General features: G+C 42.7%; 1 protein-coding gene across 2 annotated transcripts in view; it reads right to left on the reverse strand.

Annotated features, from left to right (window-relative positions):
* Positions 1-12021: 12021 nt before the first annotated feature.
* Positions 12022-21472, reverse strand: part of INO80 (INO80 complex ATPase subunit) — a 67607-nt gene continuing 58156 nt past the window's right edge. For both annotated transcript variants that reach the window (XM_035111519.2, XM_035111512.2), the window contains exons 32-36: positions 20859-20947; positions 20006-20161; positions 19207-19366; positions 17505-17720; positions 12022-16376 (exon numbers count right to left, since the gene is read on the reverse strand). In XM_035111519.2, coding sequence (XP_034967410.1) covers positions 16171-16376; positions 17505-17720; positions 19207-19366; positions 20006-20161; positions 20859-20947 — 827 coding nt within the window. In that variant the 3' untranslated portion in view covers positions 12022-16170. The remainder of the gene's footprint in view (positions 16377-17504; positions 17721-19206; positions 19367-20005; positions 20162-20858; positions 20948-21472) is intronic.

Here is a 21472-nt window from a genome sequence, read left to right on the forward strand (position 1 = left end):
ACAACTGGATCTGGTAATTTCTTTCCAGTCAAACTGGACAAAGGTGCCGCTATCTCGCTGAAATTAGGAATAAACTTTCTGTAGTAGCCCACCAGTCCTAAAAATGCTCTGACTTTTTTCTTTGTGGTTGGGGTAGGCCAATTAATAATTGCTTCAATTTTTACTGATAAAGGTTTAATATGTCCACTACCAATCATGTGTCCCAGGTATTTGATGGAGCTTCCCCCAATATGGCATTTGCTAGCCTTAATTGTTAATCCTGCCTTCTGAAGTCTTTGCAACACTAATTTTAAATGTGTTTTATGCTCCTGCCAGGTCATACTATATATTGCAATATCATCCAAATATGCGATAGTTATATTTTGTAAACCCTGTAATGTTTTATCCATCAACCTTTGGAAAGTGGCGGGTGCATTTTTTAGTCCAAATGGCATTACATTAAATTCATAAAGGCCTATGGGGCTTCGGAAGGCTGTTTTCTCTCTATCTTTGGGGTCCATTCTAATTTGATAGTATCCTTTGGTAAGGTCTAAGCTGGAAATATAGTTACATCTACCAATAGTCTCTATTAAATCGTCTAAACGTGGCATCGGGTAAGCATCAGACTTGGTCACATAATTTAAATTTCTGAAGTCCAAACAAAAACGTAAACTCCCATCTGTCTTGGTCAATAAAAGTATTGGAGCTGCCCATGCACTTTCAGAGGAACGAATTATTCCAGCTGCCAGCATTTCTTTCACTTCTTTTGTCACCTTCTCCACATAACTGCCTGTAATGCGGTATGGGTTTACAGCTGTGGGCTTAGCATCTCCCGTATCAATTCTATGCAACACTCCATTGGCTACTCCGGGTTTATTACTGAATAAATGTTTAAATTCAAATAAAATCTGCTGTACTTCAGTGTGTTGTGATGGTGTAAGTTGTGCATCTATCTTTACTTCAGTTACTGTATTTGTGTGCGCGTCCCTTTCCCAACAGGGTATTTTTATCTCTTGGGGGTCTTCTTTTATGGCATAGTCCACAATAGTCAAAATAAAACAATTTCCTTTGCGTGTGGCTTTTGGGAGGGGTCCTAGCAAATCGATCCCTAACCGCTGAAATGGGGTTGATATTACTGGCAAGGGGCAAAGTTTAGCTTTAGTTTTATCTTGCCCACTTCCTTGCAGTTGACAAGTATGACAAGCCTTACAAAATTGTTTAATTTGACTCCCCATTCCGGGCCAATAAAAATTTTGGGCTACCCTCTTTTTGGTGCGGGTTATACCCATATGTCCCCCAAACACACTTCCATGAGCATGCTGCATTATTTTCCCCCTATATTCTTGGGGCACCACTAGCTGTTGGTGAAGCTCATCCCCTCCTCTCTCTGGTTTTAAAAGCACTTCCCTGTATAACAATCCTCTTTTCACCTCAAAACGTTCAGGGCTCTCAGGGGATATTTCTTTATTATTTGCAGCTGCCTCAAAACAAGACTGTAAACTTGTATCAGCCTTTTGGCTCTCAGCAAACTTAGAAGGTTGACTAGAAACCAAAGGAATTAAAACTGTTTCAGAATTTTCCTCAGTAACTGTTTCATCAGATAAGTCAGTGCTGACTAAATGTTGCTGTTCTTGTGCTCTAGTGATTACCAGTGCACTCTGTACATGGTCTATAAGATCCCAACCAATTAATGCTGCTGCTGGGATTTCTGGTGACACAGCCACTTGCCATTGACCTGACCAATTCTTAAATCTTAGCTGTACCGAAGCGACTGGCAAGGTTACAGGAGTTGAAGAGATTCCCTTCAGTGTGATTGTTTTTCCTGGGATATAAGCTTTTTTATGAACAAGCTCAGAAAGCAATATAGTCACTTGCGAGCACGAATCCTTCAGAGCTATAAAGTTTCTACCCTCAATCCATATTTCTTCCCCTGTTCGATTTAATAAATTCTCATCTCGCTGAATAAGGTAACATTCCATCACTCTAGCTAAAGGTACTGTCTCCCCTGGTTGCGGCCTATCCGTGTTTTGCGTCGTCGTGGCAACTTCAGCATTAGCAGAGGTCGACTCCAAGGCTCTGACACAATATGTCTGCTTGGGAGACCCGCTATTATATAACTTATGTTTTCCTGGCTCATTTCTGCAAAAGGCTTGCCTGTGACCTTTTTTTCCACAACTCCAACAAATGATATCAGGCTTTTCACCCCCACCAAATTTCATACGTTTTTCCTCAGCTACCCCCGATATGGTGGATGTCTTAGTTGAGGTACTGGGGCCTGAGGGGAAGTTTTTATTTTCCCCTTGTGAGGTAAATTTTGTTGGTGGAGTCTGTTTTTTATTTTTATTTAACTCTCCCCAATGTTTTTCATTTTTTCTTGGACCATCATAGGCGTGATCTCTTATTTCATTAATCTCATCTCCCAATCTAGCAGCTTCTAATACTGTTGCAGGCCTCTTTTCTTTTATGAGATATTTTAAATGTGTATTTATGGTGTCATAAAACTGCTCTAAGGCAATAACTTCCGTAATTTTCTCCACAGAATCTGCACCCTCTTGTTCCAACCATTTGTTTAAATAATTTGTTAACTTAGCCCCCAGCTGGGCAAAAGTCTCCTCTCGCAATTTACTGACACTCCTAAACTGTTGTCTTAACGTTCTGAGGTAATCCCAAACCTCGAAAAAACAAGTTGTTTAAAAGAACTAAAATCTTTGGACTGTTCCAATGGCATTTGTGAATAAATATCAGTTAGAGCCCCACTTATTCTAGCTCTCAAGATGGACATTTTCTCCTCCTCTTTAATGTTAAAATCTTCACATGCCCTTTCAAAGGAAATGAGGAATGCCTCAGCACTGTCTTTTTCTTTATATTCTGGAAAACGCTTCAAATCTACCTTACTAGTAGTTTGTGTATTATTACTGTTGTTCTGGTTCTCCTGCGCTGTTAATTCTAATTTTCTCAATTCCAATTGATATTCCCTTTCCTCTCTCTCTCTTTCCCTCTCAATTGTTAGCATAATTTCTTTCTCTCTCAGTTCTATTTCTTTTTCTTTCAACTGATATTCCTTCTCAGCTTGTAACTTTTCTAATTCTAGTTTCAAACTATATTCTTTCTCTAATTTCCATTTCTCAAATTCCTCAGACATTTGAGGAACCCTTCCCTCAGATGGGGTTTCACTAACTGTTTCCGCTCTAGACTCTTCAATTTGTAAAGACCCATTTTCCTCCTGAGTTCTTTCAACAGAAGTTTCGCTAATAGCTGGTTTACTTTTCTTCAGTGGCATTTTTTTATTATATGTTGGTTGTTTAATAAAGTTGGTTGAAATAAAATATTGTCTCTTTAAAACTATTTCTTCCGGCTGGGTTTTCCAAAATTAGGTGTAAAGTCACGCCTAAGGTTCCCTCTTAACCTTTTCCAGCGTACTTTATCAACCTCTCCAAATAAAACCCTCTCAGCCAAAATAGTTTTGAAATTAAAGTAAGTCCGTCTCCTCTACAATCTCTCAGCAATTAGGAACTCCTGCACTACACCCTAGGGCCAGTTAATTTCTCTCAGAATTAACCCTCTCCCCTTCCAGGTGTATGCCCTTCCTTTCTCACTGGATTGTAGGCTCTTACTTAATTTCTTCCACTTTCAATCTTTCTTAAATCCTGACACTTCTTGTCAGAAAACTCAAAATTGTCAGTCTCTCAAACAAATAGGCGTGTGGGTGTTGGATTCGAAACACGATGCTGCCACCAGTGTATGCCTCACTTATATTGATCAATCTATCTATTGTTCTATCTATCCCACCGCTCTGCCGCCAGTTTATGTCGCGGTCACTCAGACCTGCACATCACCCCCGGACGTTTAACGGTCTATTGGTGATGTGCCTACGACAAACAATACATTCAGTCACTCACACACCTCAGACCAGGATATCTTAAAACAAAACAAGATAGTTTATTTGAATGTTCTTATGCGTGATGGTTACGGTACAAGCTTAAACGGTTTCAAATAACAGATTCTTCCTATACCGGCCTAATACCTCTAAATCTCAGTTACCGGCCTATTACCTCTAACAATAACTAATATTATCAATCACTATTCTCATCACACTGTATCCTGTCTATCTCCCTGTTTAATAACCACCTCAATATTAACCAGCTCTTCTCTTCACACCAACTCTAACCTGACTGACTTCAACCAACAACTCCCTTCAACAACAACAACAACAACTGACTCCAGGGTTGGGGTTTTTATAATCCCCCAGAGCCCTCCCCCTTGGGTTCTTAGGGTTCTAACAGGGTTAACCCTCTACAGCCTGGCTAATTTTTAAACTGATCGCCACAGAGGCTGATAAGGTAAAGACAACAGGGAGAGAACTTACTTCTTTGCACAAGCAACAGCCAATATCAACAGTGGTCTTTGTCTGTTTAAGAAATAAATGCAGTATTATGTCTGCTCAGGTCCACTACCGGTAGTAGAAAATGGGCTCAAATGGTAAGAGAGACCTGAGATTCACCAGTGGATGTCTATTTGTACACATATGCCACTGACTTACACCCCAATAACACCAACTTTAACTCCAAAATAATCCCTATGTTTTAATAAAACTTACTAAATAATTAGCATTGTTTTTTTAGAAATCTATCCAAGAAAAGTAGCAACCTTTTCCATTTGCACACAGCTTATCTGAGATCAAACATTACTCAAGTCCAAGAATAAATTTTCAGATCCATCAGATTGTCAGCAATCTTTCCCATCCTTCAAAGATTTTGAAGGATTTTCAGAGTCCACATCAAGATGGACAGCTCCCAGTCATTCTAGTCAGAATTCTATGGAAGCCATTTCCCAGTAATGCAGGACCCACTGGGCTGAACTCTCCTCTTAAGATTATAGAGCCTTCTATTTCATCACTGGAGGAGTTTTTCTGCAATCTCATGCCTCCCTCACCTGTTTCCTCCAAGCAGTCAGACTGCCTGCATGATCCTGCAACGACTTCAAATAATTCTCTCAACACCTCTTAGCAGGTAGACCAGGCATCCCCAAACTTCGGCCCTCCAGATGTTTTGGACTACAATTCCCATCTTCCCTGCCCATTGGTCCTGCTAGCTAGGTATCGTGGGAGTGGGCCAAAACATCTGGAGGGCCACAGTTTGGGGATGCCTGAGGTAGACTGTCCACATCATCCTCCAACGATTTCAAACACCTATTCACCAGGAGGCAAATCGCCGTTGGATATAATCCCCAGCCCAGATGGCCTCCCTCCCTCCTCTGACTCACATCTTAAATCTCTATGTGATATAGTACAATCAGTGGAGTTGAGGACTTTGCAGGAATTCTGTCTGCAGTTAGCCGATGAAAGGATGGCACTATCAGCTTCCATCAATAGGTTAGAAGGAAAATTAGATGCCTTCACCAAAATCCCAGCCTCGACTTTGAACCCGCCCAAATAGGGGTCAGCAGCTAGTAAACCTTCAACTCACCCCTAATGCTTGAACATTGCTCACTCCTGCTTTCCCTGCTATGCCTGGAGAAATTGTAAAGCTGCTGTGATCTCATTGCGCAGTCAGGCGGAGTCTCCCCCCAAACCCCGGCAGCCCCCGAGTGGAATAATGACACAAGACAACGTTTTGATGGGATTAAATTTGGCCACATCTTTATTAAGAATTCAGATGTAGGGAGACCTTGGCACAGGCTTTGGGGGCGTATATCCCTCCCAGCCCCCAGCCGGGGGTGGGGTAATTTTCAGGGTTGTCCAGCATGTGTGGGGGTTGGGCTAACTCTGGATAACATATGTTCAAGCAGATAGCCCGCCCCCCTTGATCGCAGCCGCTGGAGGGGGAGGGCAATGACGGCCTATGCGTTTGGTCAATGCCCCCCCTTTTGCCCCATTTACACCTTCCACCGTGTGCAAGGTAAGGTTACCTGTTCCTACCTGGCCAATACCCCCGGCCCGCCTCCCTGAGCTGGATTGGACGGCTAACAGAGTGGGCGGAGAACACCAGTATCCAGGCCAGGTAGGTAGTGCCGGCTTCCAAACTTCCAGGGCTGCCTTTAGGGATCCCAGGGGGCTGCGTGCGACTGCGCAAAATGCGCCTCCTCTTTATGTGGGGAACAATCATTGCAATTGCTGACCAGCTCTTACTTGGCCCAGGGAGATCTTCTTTCGTTAGAATGGCTGCCAGAGACTCCCAAATTCAAGCGTTTGCTGCTCAAGTTCAACTCTCCTAGGCTTCCTACACATCTATGCAAACTTGAAAATCACCTTAATTGGCATGGAATCTTCCCACAAAGATGCTTCCTTAACAACTGTAGGGGCACTTATCCTTGGGGTCAGATGAGTTCCTCTGGAATCAGACTTTGTCACTCTTCTTGCACAACCATTATTCTGGGGGGTAAGGTAAGGAAGCGACATGCAGCCCTGTCCTCTGTAGTAAAGCCAAATGTGTTCAATAAGACTTCTGGCAATCACAGGTCAAAGATTCACAGGTCAAAGTGACCAAATATGCTTTGACCTGTACACTTTGAGCTGTGAATCTTTGCTGACGAAGAATAGTCGAAACAGGGCCTTGTCCTGATTTTTACTGGAATTTACCTTTATTTGCCTTCAACATTGGGATTGATTCCCATTTAAACTTTGCATCACATCAATAAAACCTTGTGAAGATTTATTTGAAATCCATCTTCTTTTGGCCTGAGTTCTTGTAATATATCGTTTATTTCTGGACTTTCCCAAGAACTCCAATTTCTACTGTAATTCACTATGCTTCTGCAGAACTGCGTGAGACCTGAAAGTTGTTATAACAGTTTCAAAGGTGTTTCATGAGTTCCTTGTTACCTATAAAAATCCACATAGGTCAATGGAGGTTCATTTAAGGTTAACGCACTGCAGAGCTTTCCAAACTTTTCATGTTGGTGACACACTTTTTAGACATGCATCATCATTTTGCGACACAGTAATTCAGTTTTACTAGCAAACTGGAGGTGAAACTAACCCCTTTCTAGTCCCAGGAGCATGCGGAGCGTCCACATGATAACACCTACACACTGCAGCCGACACACAGTTGGAAAGCTCTGATGTACTGGAAAACCATAGAATTCACAGGGTTCTCACAACCAAAGGGAGGATGCAAATTTTGCTAAAAATCTTCAGTTCTCAGCATTGCACATAGAACGGACATCAAGGCACTTATACTAAAATATATTTGCACAATTTGAGGAAATGCAATGGAAGGACGGGAGATTCTCCCCAGAGGTGCCAGATATGGCAGAAGGGTGATGGCTGCTTTCTGGAACCATGTAGAGCATGGGTAGGCAAACTAAGGCCTGGGGGCCGGATCTGGCCCAATCGCCTTCTAGATCCGGCCTGTGGACGGTCCAGAAATCAGCATGTTTTTACATGAGTAGAATGTGCCCTTTTATTTAAAATACATCTCTGGGTTATTCGTGGGGCATAGGAATTTGTTCATCCCCCCCCCCAAAAAATATATAGTCCGGCCCCCCACAAGGTCTGAGGGACAGTGGACCGGCCCCCTCGCTGAAAGAGTTTGCCGACCCCTGATTATGTTTCAACATTGTATTCATTGCAGTTCTATCCCACAGCTTTTCTGTGGCGCTCAGGGTGGTAGGCCTCATTCTCCCCCCAACCACTTCTACCTGCACTACAACTCCGTGAAGCAGGTGTGGCTGAGTGACAAGACCACGGTTGCGCAGTGAGCTTCATGGCTAAGTGGAGAGTTGAACCTGGGTTTTCACAGTCCTATTTGGACACTTCAAACACATACTTGCATTTCAGAGCACTGCAGAGATACGTTTGTCATGAAGCTCCACCGCAGGCATGGAGGCCATCAAGCTGTTGGTACACTGGGACTGGGGAGTTGCTAAGAGCTTTTCAGTGTTTTGTTAAATACATGGCACTGTCTGTGACGTGCACTGCTGTAGAAAGCAAACACCAGACAAAATGCATTAAAGCAAAAGAAATGTTTGCAGTCTAAATGTAAATTGAGTGCAAGGATATCAGCCGTATAAAAAGAACTGGAAATTACAGAGTTTCTAGGAGGAAAGCTGTATCAGTTTAAATATTCATTCATTCATTTCTACCCCTACATTTTCCCTGACCGAACTCAAGGCTAAAAACATAGAAAAAACAGTACCGTATTTTCCGGCGTATAAGATGACCCCCCAATTTTTCAGTTAAAATATAGCGTTTGGGATATACTCGCCGTATAAGAAATACGACCTGGCGTTTAAGACGACCCCCGACTTTTGAGAAGATTTTCCTGGGTTAAAAAGTAGTCTTATATGCAGGAAAATACAGTTAAAAATACAGTTAAAAACAGTTAAACAGCTGCACCTCTATCTGGACAGGGATAGCCTAAATTCTGTTGCTAATACTCTGGTAACCTCTAGTTTAGACTACTGCAACACATTATACACAGGGCTGCCTCTAAACATGGTTTGGAAACTTCAGCTGAAGAATTCATACTACTATATCATAGAGCTGTAGAGATGGAAGACCACAAAGGTGATCTAGTCCAACCTCCTGCGATGCAGAAATCTTTTTATCAAACATGGGCTCGAACCCATAATCCTGAGATTAAGAGTTTCATGCTCTATGGACTGAGCTATTGCAGGTTGCTCACTGGGGTGAGACCCTCTGAGCATATTACACTGAGTTTGGTTTCACTTTCTGGGTTTGTGTTGAATGTGCTCAAGGTAGCCCCTCTTTTTCAAGCATTTTTTTTTTTTGCTTTCTTTGCAAACTATAGCATCGTATAGCAAACATCCTTCTTGTTTGCATCCTAGAGCAAACAGAATCAGCACTCTCCATTGAGAAAAATTTGACTGATAGTACTTCCAATATCAAAAGCCATTGGCACCAGACAACCTGCCCTTTGCTATCTTGATTCTATTTGCAGTGATACAAAATGTCCCCATCCCCCACCTTGACTTAGGGAGACTGGCAAATTCTGAGCATTGCTGCTATAAGCAATCTAATATAGGTTGTTCGCAGTGTAAAGAAGCAGGATATTTGCCCACAGTATCCTGTTTGCCTCTTATTTATCAAGAGCCTTTGCAGCATCTTGGAATGTCTAAGCATAACATTCGTATTACAAAAGCATTTTAATCACAATAGCTCAAAGCAAGTGGCTTGTCATATACGCACATAACTTTCTAACAGCTGTGGCTTTGTTAGCGAGGTGCATTCCTTGAATAATGCTTTCGGGGGAAGGAGGAAGAGAAGGCTGAGACAAGAGAGATTAAGAAATGATTCATTCTCGCAGGTACATTAAGTACCAATCTCTTACATTGTAAATTTCCAATCAGTGGAATGGGATGGGAGAATTTTTTTTGGCTTGGCTCCTTCCCACTATGGTCCCCCATGCCTCCTGCAACCTTTGCTCTGGAAGGTTGTGGGAATGTCCATAAAAATGACTATCAACAAAAAGTGCTTAGTCTCCCCACCCACTAAAATACCCGTGCAGCCGCTGTTCTCAGTTTTAACATAGGCAGTTAGAGCTGGAAAATAAAACAGGGATGGGCAGTTTGTGAATCTCCAACAGCTCCAACCCCAAACAGCCCCAGCTGGGACCCTAACCCTAACCCTAACCCCAAAAACATCTGAAGGGCCACAGGACCCTAATCCATGGTGTAAAATGAAGTACAAAAGGAATAATTATGGATGCGGAAGCAGAAAAATAGAGAAGTTCCAAGTAGTACTATAGCCATGGCTATCCTTTGGAGAGAATAGGAGTATAGGTTTTGGGACAACAGTTGTTACTGAAGAAGTTACTGAAGTCAAGGAGGGGGCATCCCTTGAAATATGTCACATGAGAAAGTAAGCAAAAGTCAGAGACAGTATTAAACACAGCATGGGTAGCTCAGCTGGTGTCAAGTGAAGTTAAGGCTAAGAGATTAAGAGACTCTCAAGTGAAATCCACTTAAAGATCTTATTCAGCATTTAGCAGAGAGATAATGAGCTTTAAACCCTTGAATAGCTTACTAGGAAAGCAACAAGTGAAAAGGATCTAGGATTCTGAAGGAGCTGAAGCAGAGGCTGAAAAATCTAATGAGGGGCTTTCATGTACATGTGAAGAATCAGGGCGAAACTACATTATACTAACTATAGATCTGTGCCTTTGAGTGTGTTCCTCTCCCGCCCCATGACTTGCCAGTCAGTCCATGATCATCTATGAATGCAACTCAAGTTGCATGAAGCAGAGGCTGAAAAATCTAATGAGGGGCTTTCATGTACATGTGAAGAATCAGGGCGAAACTACATTATACTAACTATAGATCTGTGCCTTTGAGTGTGTTCCTCTCCCGCCCCATGACTTGCCAGTCAGTCCATGATCATCTATGAATGCAACTCAAGTGTAGGGGCAGGTGACTTTAATCCTACAGCCCCACTGTGGTCCTGCTTTGTATTGGGACCCCACCCACCTGCAATTTACAATTGATAAAAACCTTCCCTTCAGCTGAGCTCTTCTCCTGCATGCAAATTGCAGAGATGATGCCCCTAATCTGAGCTGGGAAAGAGAATTCCTCCAACCCTCAGGGCTAAGCTTCTGATCTAGACTGACCCACCTCCCACAATTGCAATTTATGTGCCCCTTCCCCTCACTTAAAAGCAGATATGTAGCTAATATGTCCTCAGATTTGCAGAAAGAGTTCCTGACTAAGGGTGGGTGGGGGTGCTTCCCTAGTCTATTCAGAAGGTCTGGCAATCCTACCTTATGGGCCATTCACACACATACTAAAGCCCTATGGAGAACTGGAGGGGGGCAAAAACCGAGATAACAACAAGAAAGCTATGTTGCAGGGATTTAAACTCAGAATCGGAATAAATCAATCCAGTTAGCAACATAGCTGCCAAGTTATCCCTTTTTAAAAGGGATTTTCCCTTATGCCGAATAGGCTTCCTCGCGAGAAAAGGGAAAACTTGGCAGCTATGGTTAGCAACTGTCCATGTTGAAGAAAACACAGTTCTTTAGCTACACTTGAGGAATCAACAATATATATATATATATATATATATATATATATATATATATATATATATATATATAAATGTAAAAATCTTGAAAGTGTCGGCTGAACTTTTCTCCGTAACCGCTTGACCGATCGTCCTGAAATTTTGACACAACGATCCAGGCCACTCCCCGAGCGTTGTTGGAAAAGAAAATCCCTCAAATTCCGCACCTGGGCAGGTATAAACCTGGTTTTCCACAAAGTAAAACAGCGCCCTCAAAGAGAGTATAATTTGGAAATGAAAAGTAAGTACTTCCACAAGTACTTCCACAAAGTAAAACAGCGCCCTCAAAGAGAGTATAATTTGGAAATGAGCGTTATTCCCTCAGCTCCTCCTCCTACATCCCCTCCCTCCCCATGGAGTCTACACCACACCCACAAAATAATGATGTCATCAACCAAGCAACTGAAACCACCAAGGCGGCCATTACCAGACAACCCACAGTGTCAGGCCAGGGCCAAGAAATGGGGAGGCAGGGTGGAGGCCTCGGGTCACATTTAAATACTAGCCCAAGCCAAGGCCTTGCCTCTACTTTACAGCCTAAAGACTAGACCTCAGCTCCATTTTACAGACTAGGCCTCAGCTCTACAGCCCTTTAAATACTATCCTGAATGGAGCCCTTTAAATACTATCCCGAATGGAGCCCTGGGTGGGGGGAGGAGGAGCCCAAATAGGTCATGGGCGGGGTGAGGGTGGGGGGAGCAACTGTCCAACAACCACCAAAACAGCCATTCCACCCCCAAAGCCCAAGCCCAAAGCCTCTCCTGGCGGCTGCATTAATAAACGCCTGGCAGCATTAGGCAGTCGTTCATCATTGTGTCACATGCAAGGCTCCGTTGTGTCACATGCAAGGCTCCGGCGGCCATTTTAAGTAAGGGCTTTATATACTACGACTGATTGCAAGCCTCTGCGTCTTTTTTTTATTTAAAAAAACAACCATGCACTTTCTCTCCCCAGTTTAAGTCCTCAGATATTTGCAGTGCTCAATCCCCCCCCCATTTACAATCCCCTACCTTCCCCTTGCCACTTCCTGGGTTTTTTATGGAACTGAACAACTCGGGTGCTACAGAACGTGCCTTCTGTTGCCAGGCCCTTGCAGGGCCAGACAGAGGCCCGGGCCAGGTAGATAATGTGGCCCTGTTTTTAACCCTTTTGTTACTTTTCATTTTACTGATTGTGAATATGCTGACCGAGGCCCCCTTTGGATTTGGAGGCCCACACCAAGTGGCCCATATGACCACCCCTCCTTCTGTCTGGGCCTGTCTGTTGCTACGGGGCTGTGGGGCTTCGCTATTTGACCCCCCCCCCCCGGTCGGGATTTTTAAAGTACTGTAGTTCTCTGGGTCCCAGGGCGCATCATCACCCCCGATCCTTAATCTAAATATATAGAAATGTTCATGATGCATGTGCAGGGGCCAATGTATGGAGATACAGGAGGGAGGGGACAACAGAGGGCTCAGACAAAAGTAAATACTGGGAAATGGAACCCAGAAACTGAAAGTTCCTTCTCCAAGGGTGGGGGCCAAGGTATGGAGATACATGGGGGAGGGGCCAACACTCCCCAGGGACAACAGAAGGCTCAGACAAAAGTGCATGCTGGGAAATAGAACCTAGAAGCTGACAGTTCCTTTTCGAATGGTGGAGGCCAAGGTATGGAGATACAGGGGGGAGGGGCCAACACTCCCCAGGGACAACAGAGGGAAGGGTATCCTACCGAAACACAGGGATGAGCCGGGGTGGAGGGAGGAGGGGCAGGATACGTCATGGATTGGGACAGGGTGGTGGGGTGTCACAGGAAAGAACCACAGCAACGCGTGGCCAGGTCAGCTAGTAATCTTATAAAACAGGAAATAGCTAAATATTTCCCCATTTCTAATCCTGACAGAAAAGTTTAGAGATACTCCTTTGGCACAGTAGTTGCCTCATCTTTCTGGGCTAGTTTGCTTCCCTTCGTTCATACCCCCATGATAAAAAGGTATGATGGCTGACGGCTGTTGCCCCTCTCCCCAGATCATTTTAGCATTCATGCAGCTTATTTTTTTTGTTATGTCTAATTCTCATGATTCATCCCCCCCCAAATGCTGCACTCAACTTTTTTAGAAAGCTGAGCTCCTCAAAATGTTTCTTTTTACTTTAAATATATCCAAAGCGAAGCAAGATTCACAAAAGAGTATTAAAAGCTCTGCCTCATATGATGACCAGTACAGCTTATGTGAGTTTTAGAAGTATACATAAACACACAGGCAAAACAAATAGTTTTTAGAAAGTTTGATATAAGAAGAGAAGGTGGTGAAGAAAAAACAGAAAGGGTGTAATGTTTTGTAAAGATCTTCTTAGCACTTTGCTAGCCCCGCTCTTTGTTGGTGTAAATCAGGGGTAGGAAACTTCTGGCCAACTGCATCGCAAAGGCATTTTGGGTCATCCGAAAGAGGTTTACAGGCACTGCTGTTTGGTGCCACCTGCAAAACTCTGTGCAAAGTATTTTAAAAGACCCAACTATCTTCTGATAAGCCTTTTTATCTAGCAAATGTCTAGCTTGTGGGAAGCAGCAAACTGACAGTTAATCACCAGGAAGGAATCAGGGTAAACCTACACACCAAAGGAATGACAAACCTGGCAAAGAGGGAACTAATCAATATTTTTGGTGCATGAAATAATGACTCCTTATTTTGCTAAAAAATAAAAATGAGACTACACAACTGAACTTATACTTACCAATAATCAATATAAAACAACCACACTTGTGTGTTACTGTTTCCCTTAGCACAGAAAGAAAAGTTCAAACATTATGGATCCTTTTGCTTTTCATAGCATGGGATCATGTTGATCTCCTCACAAATCACTGTCAGCTGCCAGGCTTGCAAATTATGCAGGAAATATACCATGATACTGTGGGCCCAGTTTGGTATTTAAGCAAGGTGGGAGAAGAGGATGCAGGGGAGGTATTTAATCTACCACACCTACAATGTGCAGTGCTATTCATGTAACAAAAATTCCCACCACCATACAGAACAGTATGACATTTGCTAACATCTGTACCCCCACCCCACCCCTGATGGACACTGCAGCGCTATCAGAAAGGGGGAAACCTCATACTGGATGCAAGGACAGGGTGAGAAATGAAAATCACTTGTATTTTAGCCACTGATTTATCAGTCAGATGGCTCCAAGACTGTAATGGCAAGGAGTCTTCTGCAATCCCCTGTGCACAGTCTGTGTATCCTGCTGCATGTAGTTATTCCTTAGACATAGGCAGGTGTAAAATAATTAGAAAATGAAGCACTTCAGCACATACCTTGTTTCACCAAACTTCATCATGGAATAATAAGCCACAGAGACTGAATTTACATAAAATTATCTCACTCCATTTTATTTAAGATTCATTTCTCCAGTTAGTAAAAGAAAGATGTGTCTCTTTGTATACATATGTACAAGTTCAGTTATAAAAATAGACAGCACATTCAAAGAGGAAAAAAAGGCTTGGCATTTTCTGATTCCCTCTAAACACTGTATATACACATGTGAATCTGAGCGGGGTGGGGTAAAATCTTCATGATTTAACTTAAATATCCCCTCCCCACCCAATTATTCCCTCCAAATCTGGTTTTTTTAAAATAAACAAACACAATTTAACTGAACTTATTTCTGCTATTTTCAGGTGTGCAAATTAAAGGCAGAGTCAACAGGAAGCACTTGCTCTACACTGTGGGACACCAGGCAAGGTGCATGAGACTGAAAAATCCTTTGCTGCCTTAGCTAAGATCTTCACCTCGTAACCTGGTTCTCCCTCGAAAGATGAAAATGCCCAGAAAGAAAACCCATTTAATGTAAATGTGAAGGCAGAAGAACTGCCTCCCTCCTTCATCTCAGTGCAATGCAGACAGAAGATATATATTTATACGTATATATATCATGCCAAAAGCAGGTGGTTCTTGTGCATTCAGAATAGAATTCCACAACAAAGAGTTGCACTTAATGGCGTTGCTGCTCTCTAACAACTTTCACTAGCTTCACAGAGCTTTGCTAGTTCTGGATTCATCACAGTGGAGCAATCCAAACCTGCTGGGTGTGGACACTGCTGACAAATGAGCCTTGCTAAGAAAAAGGAACACAGTGAATGGATGGCTTGGAATGAAAGACATCGTTTTAGCTGGGGGCTGTATGGAACGGGAGAATGGAAGCATTCCCCAATGCACATCCTTTGTGGTATGGCCAACAGTGGTACCTAAAACATGTTTTTTAAAAAAACTCTTCTATGGCACAATGAGATGAAAACCAGGGACAATTCCCCACTACTCAAATTTCTTCTTGTAATCGCCCACAAAATGGCTTTATAATCTAAAACATTGAAGAGTCCCACATAAGCCAAATCCAAGAAATTGTACTGAAAACCCAGAGCTATGAAAGGAAATGTATCTGAGCCTGGGTTTTGCAATGCTAATTGGCAATTTGAAACTTCCTTCTGCTCTGTGAGGCAGAGGCAGCAACATCATTCTCAAAAGCTCTAATCTGTCCTATTGTCGTTTAGCCAACCAAGCAGTACTCTAGTAGTTCAGAAGCATGATACTGACAAAAGACCCTTTCTAGGACACAGTGCAAAACTCCCCTCTCCTTTCCCCTAGAGTCTTTTCTTCATTGCATCCACCATTCATTAGAACCACCAAGATGTTTCTCCACAGCTCCCTTAAAAAGGGTGCACCAGCCAGAAAGCTCCTCTGAATCTGCGGGGCACCCCCCCCCCAAGTTTAGTTGCTGATCTCCTTCTTATAAGAATGGAGTTGAATTCCGTATGATACCTGAAAGACGAGGGGGGGAAAGGGCGCTGGTGTGGGTACAAATGAAGGGGGAGGAGATCTCGCAGCCAGTCTCGTGTGGAAGCCGGATCCTTTCCCTGCATGATTTGTAGGATGCCAGAAAAAAGCCTAATGGAAAAGTTAAGCTCAAGCATCCCAAGTCTCTGTCCCTCCTCATCCCAAATCTGCAAAGACAACAAATGTGGGCTACACACGGAAGTGCACGCAGAATACCTCTTGCCCCAGTAGTGCAGTTGTCTTCTCCTCAAGCCCACATGTGGGATGGAAACAAGGCATCCTCTGTAAACCCTTTTGCTGGTAGGCATGGGTGGGCTGTTTAGGAAGCCGATATGGAGACACACAGGTTCCAGGGTTTCAGAATTACTATCGCCCACCTGAAGTGTGGGCTCCTTTGTTTTGTTTTCGGATTGAGGTTTCTGGTGCCAAGGAACCTGTCAGGTTTAAGGGTTTGGAGGTTCCACAAATGCTGTTTCCTTTACTCAAGGGGGAAGTAGCGCTTGACTGTCCAAAGTCTGAAAGTCCAGCAGGTCGGGTGAGCGGAGTCTGAAGAGGGCTGCCTGAAGACATACCTAGCGACAAAAAGCAAAATTCTTCCTCAATGGGCCACACCCAGACTATAGCTTTTTAACTGCATACAGAATGAAAACTGCAGGATTGATATTAACCAAGAGATTTACTGACAACTTTAGCAAAGAAAAAAGAAAAAAAGTATCTTGCCCTTTTACCCCAAGGATACCCAAGGCAGTGAGTATCAAAATCTGAGCCCATTCATTACAGTGGAAAGAAAGCTGTCAAAGAAAAGGAAAACATTCTATTTTTTGCACGAGTATTTAGTACCAAGGCTTAATCTGACCAATCATAATTGGTGATAATTGTGATAAAGTGACTTATTAGGCTAATTAGTCCCCAGAAAATGAGTGAACCTTTTAATTACAGTGGTACCTTGAGTTACAAAGAGTTGAGAACTTTGCCCCAAGATGAGAATGGAAACTGTGTGTCGGGGGTGCAGTGGCAGCAAGAGGCCCCATTAGCCGAAGCACGCCTCTAGTTAAGAACAGGTTCAGGTTAAGAACGAACCTCTGGAACGAATTAAGTTCGTAACTAGAGGTACCACTGAATAAACATAGTGATAGGAGCAAAAATGTGGACTTGAGCCGACAACAGTTCTACCTAACTGCTTATCTTTCATGGACTAGAAATGAACTTTTATACCATCATATGCGCTGGAACTTCAACATGCCTGAATTTCAAGTGGAATTACTGTAGAAATTGGAGTTCTTGGTGAATTCCAGAAATAAACAGTAAATTGCAAGAACTCGGGCCAGGAGGAAGATGAATTTCAAGTAAGTCTTCAAAAGGTTTTTATTTGACATACTTGGTACACTCTGACCATTAAAACATTGCTGATGAAGAATTGTCAAAACAGGGCCTTGTCCTGGGATTTTTTCACTGGAATTTATGTTTATTTGCCTCACTATTATACTGGGATTGATTCCTTTTTGAATTCATCATTACATAAATAAAACCTTTTGATGACTTACTTGAAATTCATCTTCCTCCTGGCCCGAGTTCTTGCAATCTACTGTTTATTTCTGGAATTCAAGTGGAGACTTAGATATCCTACAGATTCCTTAAGGACGGCTAAAGGCCTGGTGTCAAAGCATAAAGGGTGTTCCATGCCCCACACAGCCTCCTACCTTTAGACACGTTGTACCCAAATGCTGCATATGCGGCTGCGGAGGCGGCGGCTGCTCCTGCTTTGGCACCTGCCATGGCAGCTGCACTTCCGGCTGTGGATTTCCGGCTCCGGCCTTTCCCTGTGCTTTTTGACCCACCATTTGCGCCTTTGGGACGGCCTCGGCTTCTACCTGACTGACATCGTCCTGTGATGGGCATATCCTGCATTGAAATTCCTTAACAAAACCGACAAAGAAATAACATTTAGCGACGTGTAACAAATGGTGACCGTATACTGTATATTCCTGCAAATAAGACTACTTTTTAACCCAGGAAAATCTTCTCAAAAGTTGGGGGTCGTCTTATATACCGGGTCATATTTCTTATATGGCGAGTATATCCCAAACTCTATATTTTTACTGGAAAAGTTTCCGACCACCACGGACCCAGAAGTGTTTACATCCGGGTTCTGCAGTGCTCAGATGCGCAGAAGCAATCTGTGCAGCGTGTATGTGAGCAGAAGCGCTCTATCGGTGCTTTGCGCACGCGCAGAAACATTCCTCGGGGAGCGACCAACTTGGGGAGCGACCAGCTCCTCGGAACCAATTGTGGTCGCAAACCGAGGTACCACTGTACTGTGGACCCCCTACCTTTGTAAATTTTGATATCTCTATGGTAGTTTTTGCCATGGACACCCTGGGTGGGTTACAAAGACCTCTTGGGGTTCATAGACCACCAATTGGGAACCACAGTTCTAACCTGTAAAGCTGATGGCCTGATCCCATAAACCAGTAACATTAGTCAGCTTTGTGGAACTGCAGCAACTCCACCCATTACTTAGCACTTGCACTGCTGATAGCTACCGTATTTACTCGAGTCTAATGCGGCATCAAATCTAATGCGCACCTCAATTTTCAGAACCTTGAAACCAAAAACAGTATTTGCTGGCAAATGTAAATGTGCCACTGAATCTAATGAGCACCTTAATTTTCGCAACGTAATTTGGCCAAAAAAGGTGAGCATTAGATTCGCGTAAATACGGTAATTAATAGAGCCCCCCTTTCAAACCAGTAATTTTAGGAAACATTTGTAACTATTCAGACTTGGACAGAATGGAATTAAGAGAACTGCAATTTGCCTGCATTCTGCAATGGTGAAGACCCCAACTCAGCCAAATGAGTCAGGGAGAAGGATTGAGATCCCTATTTCCCTTCTGGTCACTTTTCTTTTCAATGCCTCCTGCAGTCAAGCACTAAAAGGGAAGGCAGAGCAGTTGAAGGTGTTTCAAAATTTATTTTTCTACTACATGTACCTCTAAGCAAGAAACCTCTCAAATACAATAATAAAAAAAGCTCGGCACTGTTGATATGGGTATATGTCAGTATTATCATCCTCCTAAACTGTAAGGCAGATGGGGCTGAAAGAGACAGGAGTTGCCCAAACCCATCCAATTAAATTTACACCCGAGTTGAGATTTGAAACAGGAGCCAACTTCATACTTTTGTCCTTACTCCAACTTATGAAGCTTATTTAGAATCAAAAGAATTAAGCGGTGAATGATCAAGCACATCAGATTTCACCTGAGCTAACAAATCTGAAGGAGATATTATTTGCTAGACAAACTCCAGTCCTGCCCGTAAGCAAATGCAGTGCTCAGAAGCACGGCCATATACAGAGCTCACATTGTGCTCCTTGTGCGCCATGTTTAAAGACAATACTAACCATTCATGTTGTCAGACACTGAGCCTGTGATGGAAGCAGGAGAGTTAGTAGCTCTTGACTGAGGCGCTGAAGATGCTGGATCATCCACAATCACCAGCATGTCATTGCTGCTCTCGTCAGGTGGGATGGATTCCATGTGCAACTCACTGTTGATGGAAATCTAGATCATATAAAAATAAAAGTCTGTAAGTTCACATTACATCCTGTTATCATAAGTTATACAGTATACCCTTTAAGCTATGCTTTTGGATTAAGCCTGCATGCTGAAATCAGTGTGCTATAGAACTAAAAAATGCAAGACTATAACAACTGCTAGAAGCCTTGGAGAATGAAAGGGTCCTACTTTGTCTTCTACAAAATGTGTTGCTGCCTCCCTCACCTATCACAAATGGGACCCATCACCGGGAAGAACCTCTTTCCATCTGCCATTCACCTATTCTTATTGAGTGTGAGCACTCAGAAGCAGCCCTGTGATGTGGATCTTAAACTTTGAGTTGGCTCAAACGGGATCATGGTCCCAAGACATTTAAAATTAAAGCCAGAACTTTGAACTGAGCCTGGAAATGTACAAGAAGTCAGTGCAAGATACTTTAAAATAGATGTCACATAAATGGTCAGAATGGCAAATGACAATTTGATGTCTGCTGTGCCCATATATTCAAAGCTAACCTAGAAGTTTCTAAAGATTGGGAAAGTGTTGTACAGCTATCTCCATCCACAGCTGGTGTACACTGTGATCATCTCATAATGATGAAGCCCATATGAAGCAGCCCAATGGTGTTGGTAAAGAAATTCCTACCTCGCTGAAAGGGCTGGGCATGGCAGAGTCGACACTAACAAATGACTCATCCCCGTCAGCTGAGAGGTTGGAATTATCTGCAGATGGAACAAACGGGATCACCAGATTCATGCCTTCTTTCCTTTTTCTCCCGTCTAACTCGTCTTCCTTTTTCTTCTGCAATCAAATTAAGGAAACAACCATCAAAAGGGCTGGAAAACATGGAAAAGTGGCTAAAAGCAGGCTCTTTACTGAACTTTGCAATGCAGTTCTCCAACCAAAAAAATTAACAAAAATGTGTGTTTTAGTGAAGTGTGCATAAAATGCATATATTAGTGAAAAGAACATACAAAATGCATTATATTAGGAACAACTGTTTGCAAAAATGTGCATATTAGAACTGTATAAATAATGAAAATTTAAGTAACTAAACTATTTGAGAACAGCAACATTTTCAATGCCAGATTAGAAACATTGCTATCCAAAGGTGGCTGTACTCTTGAGTATTATTATTTCAGGAAAATTCATTTCAGACAGCAAAAATTATATTTACTGAGAATTTTCATTCTCTTCAGAAGGGAGCTACAATCAAATTAGAATGACTAGATTCCCACTTTAAATCTGAATTAACCCTATATGTGGAAAAGCAAATACAAAGCAAAAGACAGAAGAACAACAATCTTAAAACCAGAGACACATCCATTGGAGAATTTGCATCACTTGCTATCCCAGGAAGATTGAACCTCCTTGATCAGGAAGGCACTAAAATTAACCTGGGTGGGACAGGGTGGCCTTACTGCTCCTGAAGGTAATTAAAAAAAAACATATTTAAAGCAACAATGTAACAAAATAACAGGAGTGTTATTTGAAATACCTTTTCAGCATATTTTTCCCTCTTTCGTTTACGCTCTTTCACACGATTTGTCTCCTCCTGCTGCCGCTTCTCCTCCTGACGCTGGCGCACTACCAGTTAAAAAATAAAGTCAGGAACCATTATTTACCAGAAGAACTGTAAAATTCTTGCAAAACACAAGAGCCTAGTTGAACGCATTTGGAATTGGCCTCTGTTGGTCCTTTAACCTCCTTTAGTCCCAACAATGTTAACTTCATCCATTCTTATGGTTCCATTCTCCGTTCCCTCAAAAAAGTCTATCAGACCCAAATCCAAGAATGGTATCCAACCAAGTAGTTCCGTTAGCACAACTATTTCTGATTGTACAATGGAACTTCCCCTTCCACTCACCTTCATTGGACACATCATTAGGAGGGTGCGTAAGCAGAGGAGAGGGAAAGGAAGTTCTGCTGCACAGCCAGAAGTCTCTGCGCTAATGGAACTACCTTGCTGGAAATGGCCCTAGACTATTTATACACAGTTTGCAGTGGGAAACCATGTTTTAATTTCAAGCTTAAATTGCAATGGTCTCTCTCACAGTTGTCAACTTCACTGAAAGGAAAACAAAACTAAAAGCTTAGGAATCTCACAATCAT

The sequence above is a fragment of the Zootoca vivipara genome, chromosome 1 (genome assembly GCF_963506605.1).
Source record: "Zootoca vivipara chromosome 1, rZooViv1.1, whole genome shotgun sequence".
Classification (NCBI taxonomy): Eukaryota; Metazoa; Chordata; class Lepidosauria; order Squamata; family Lacertidae; genus Zootoca; species Zootoca vivipara.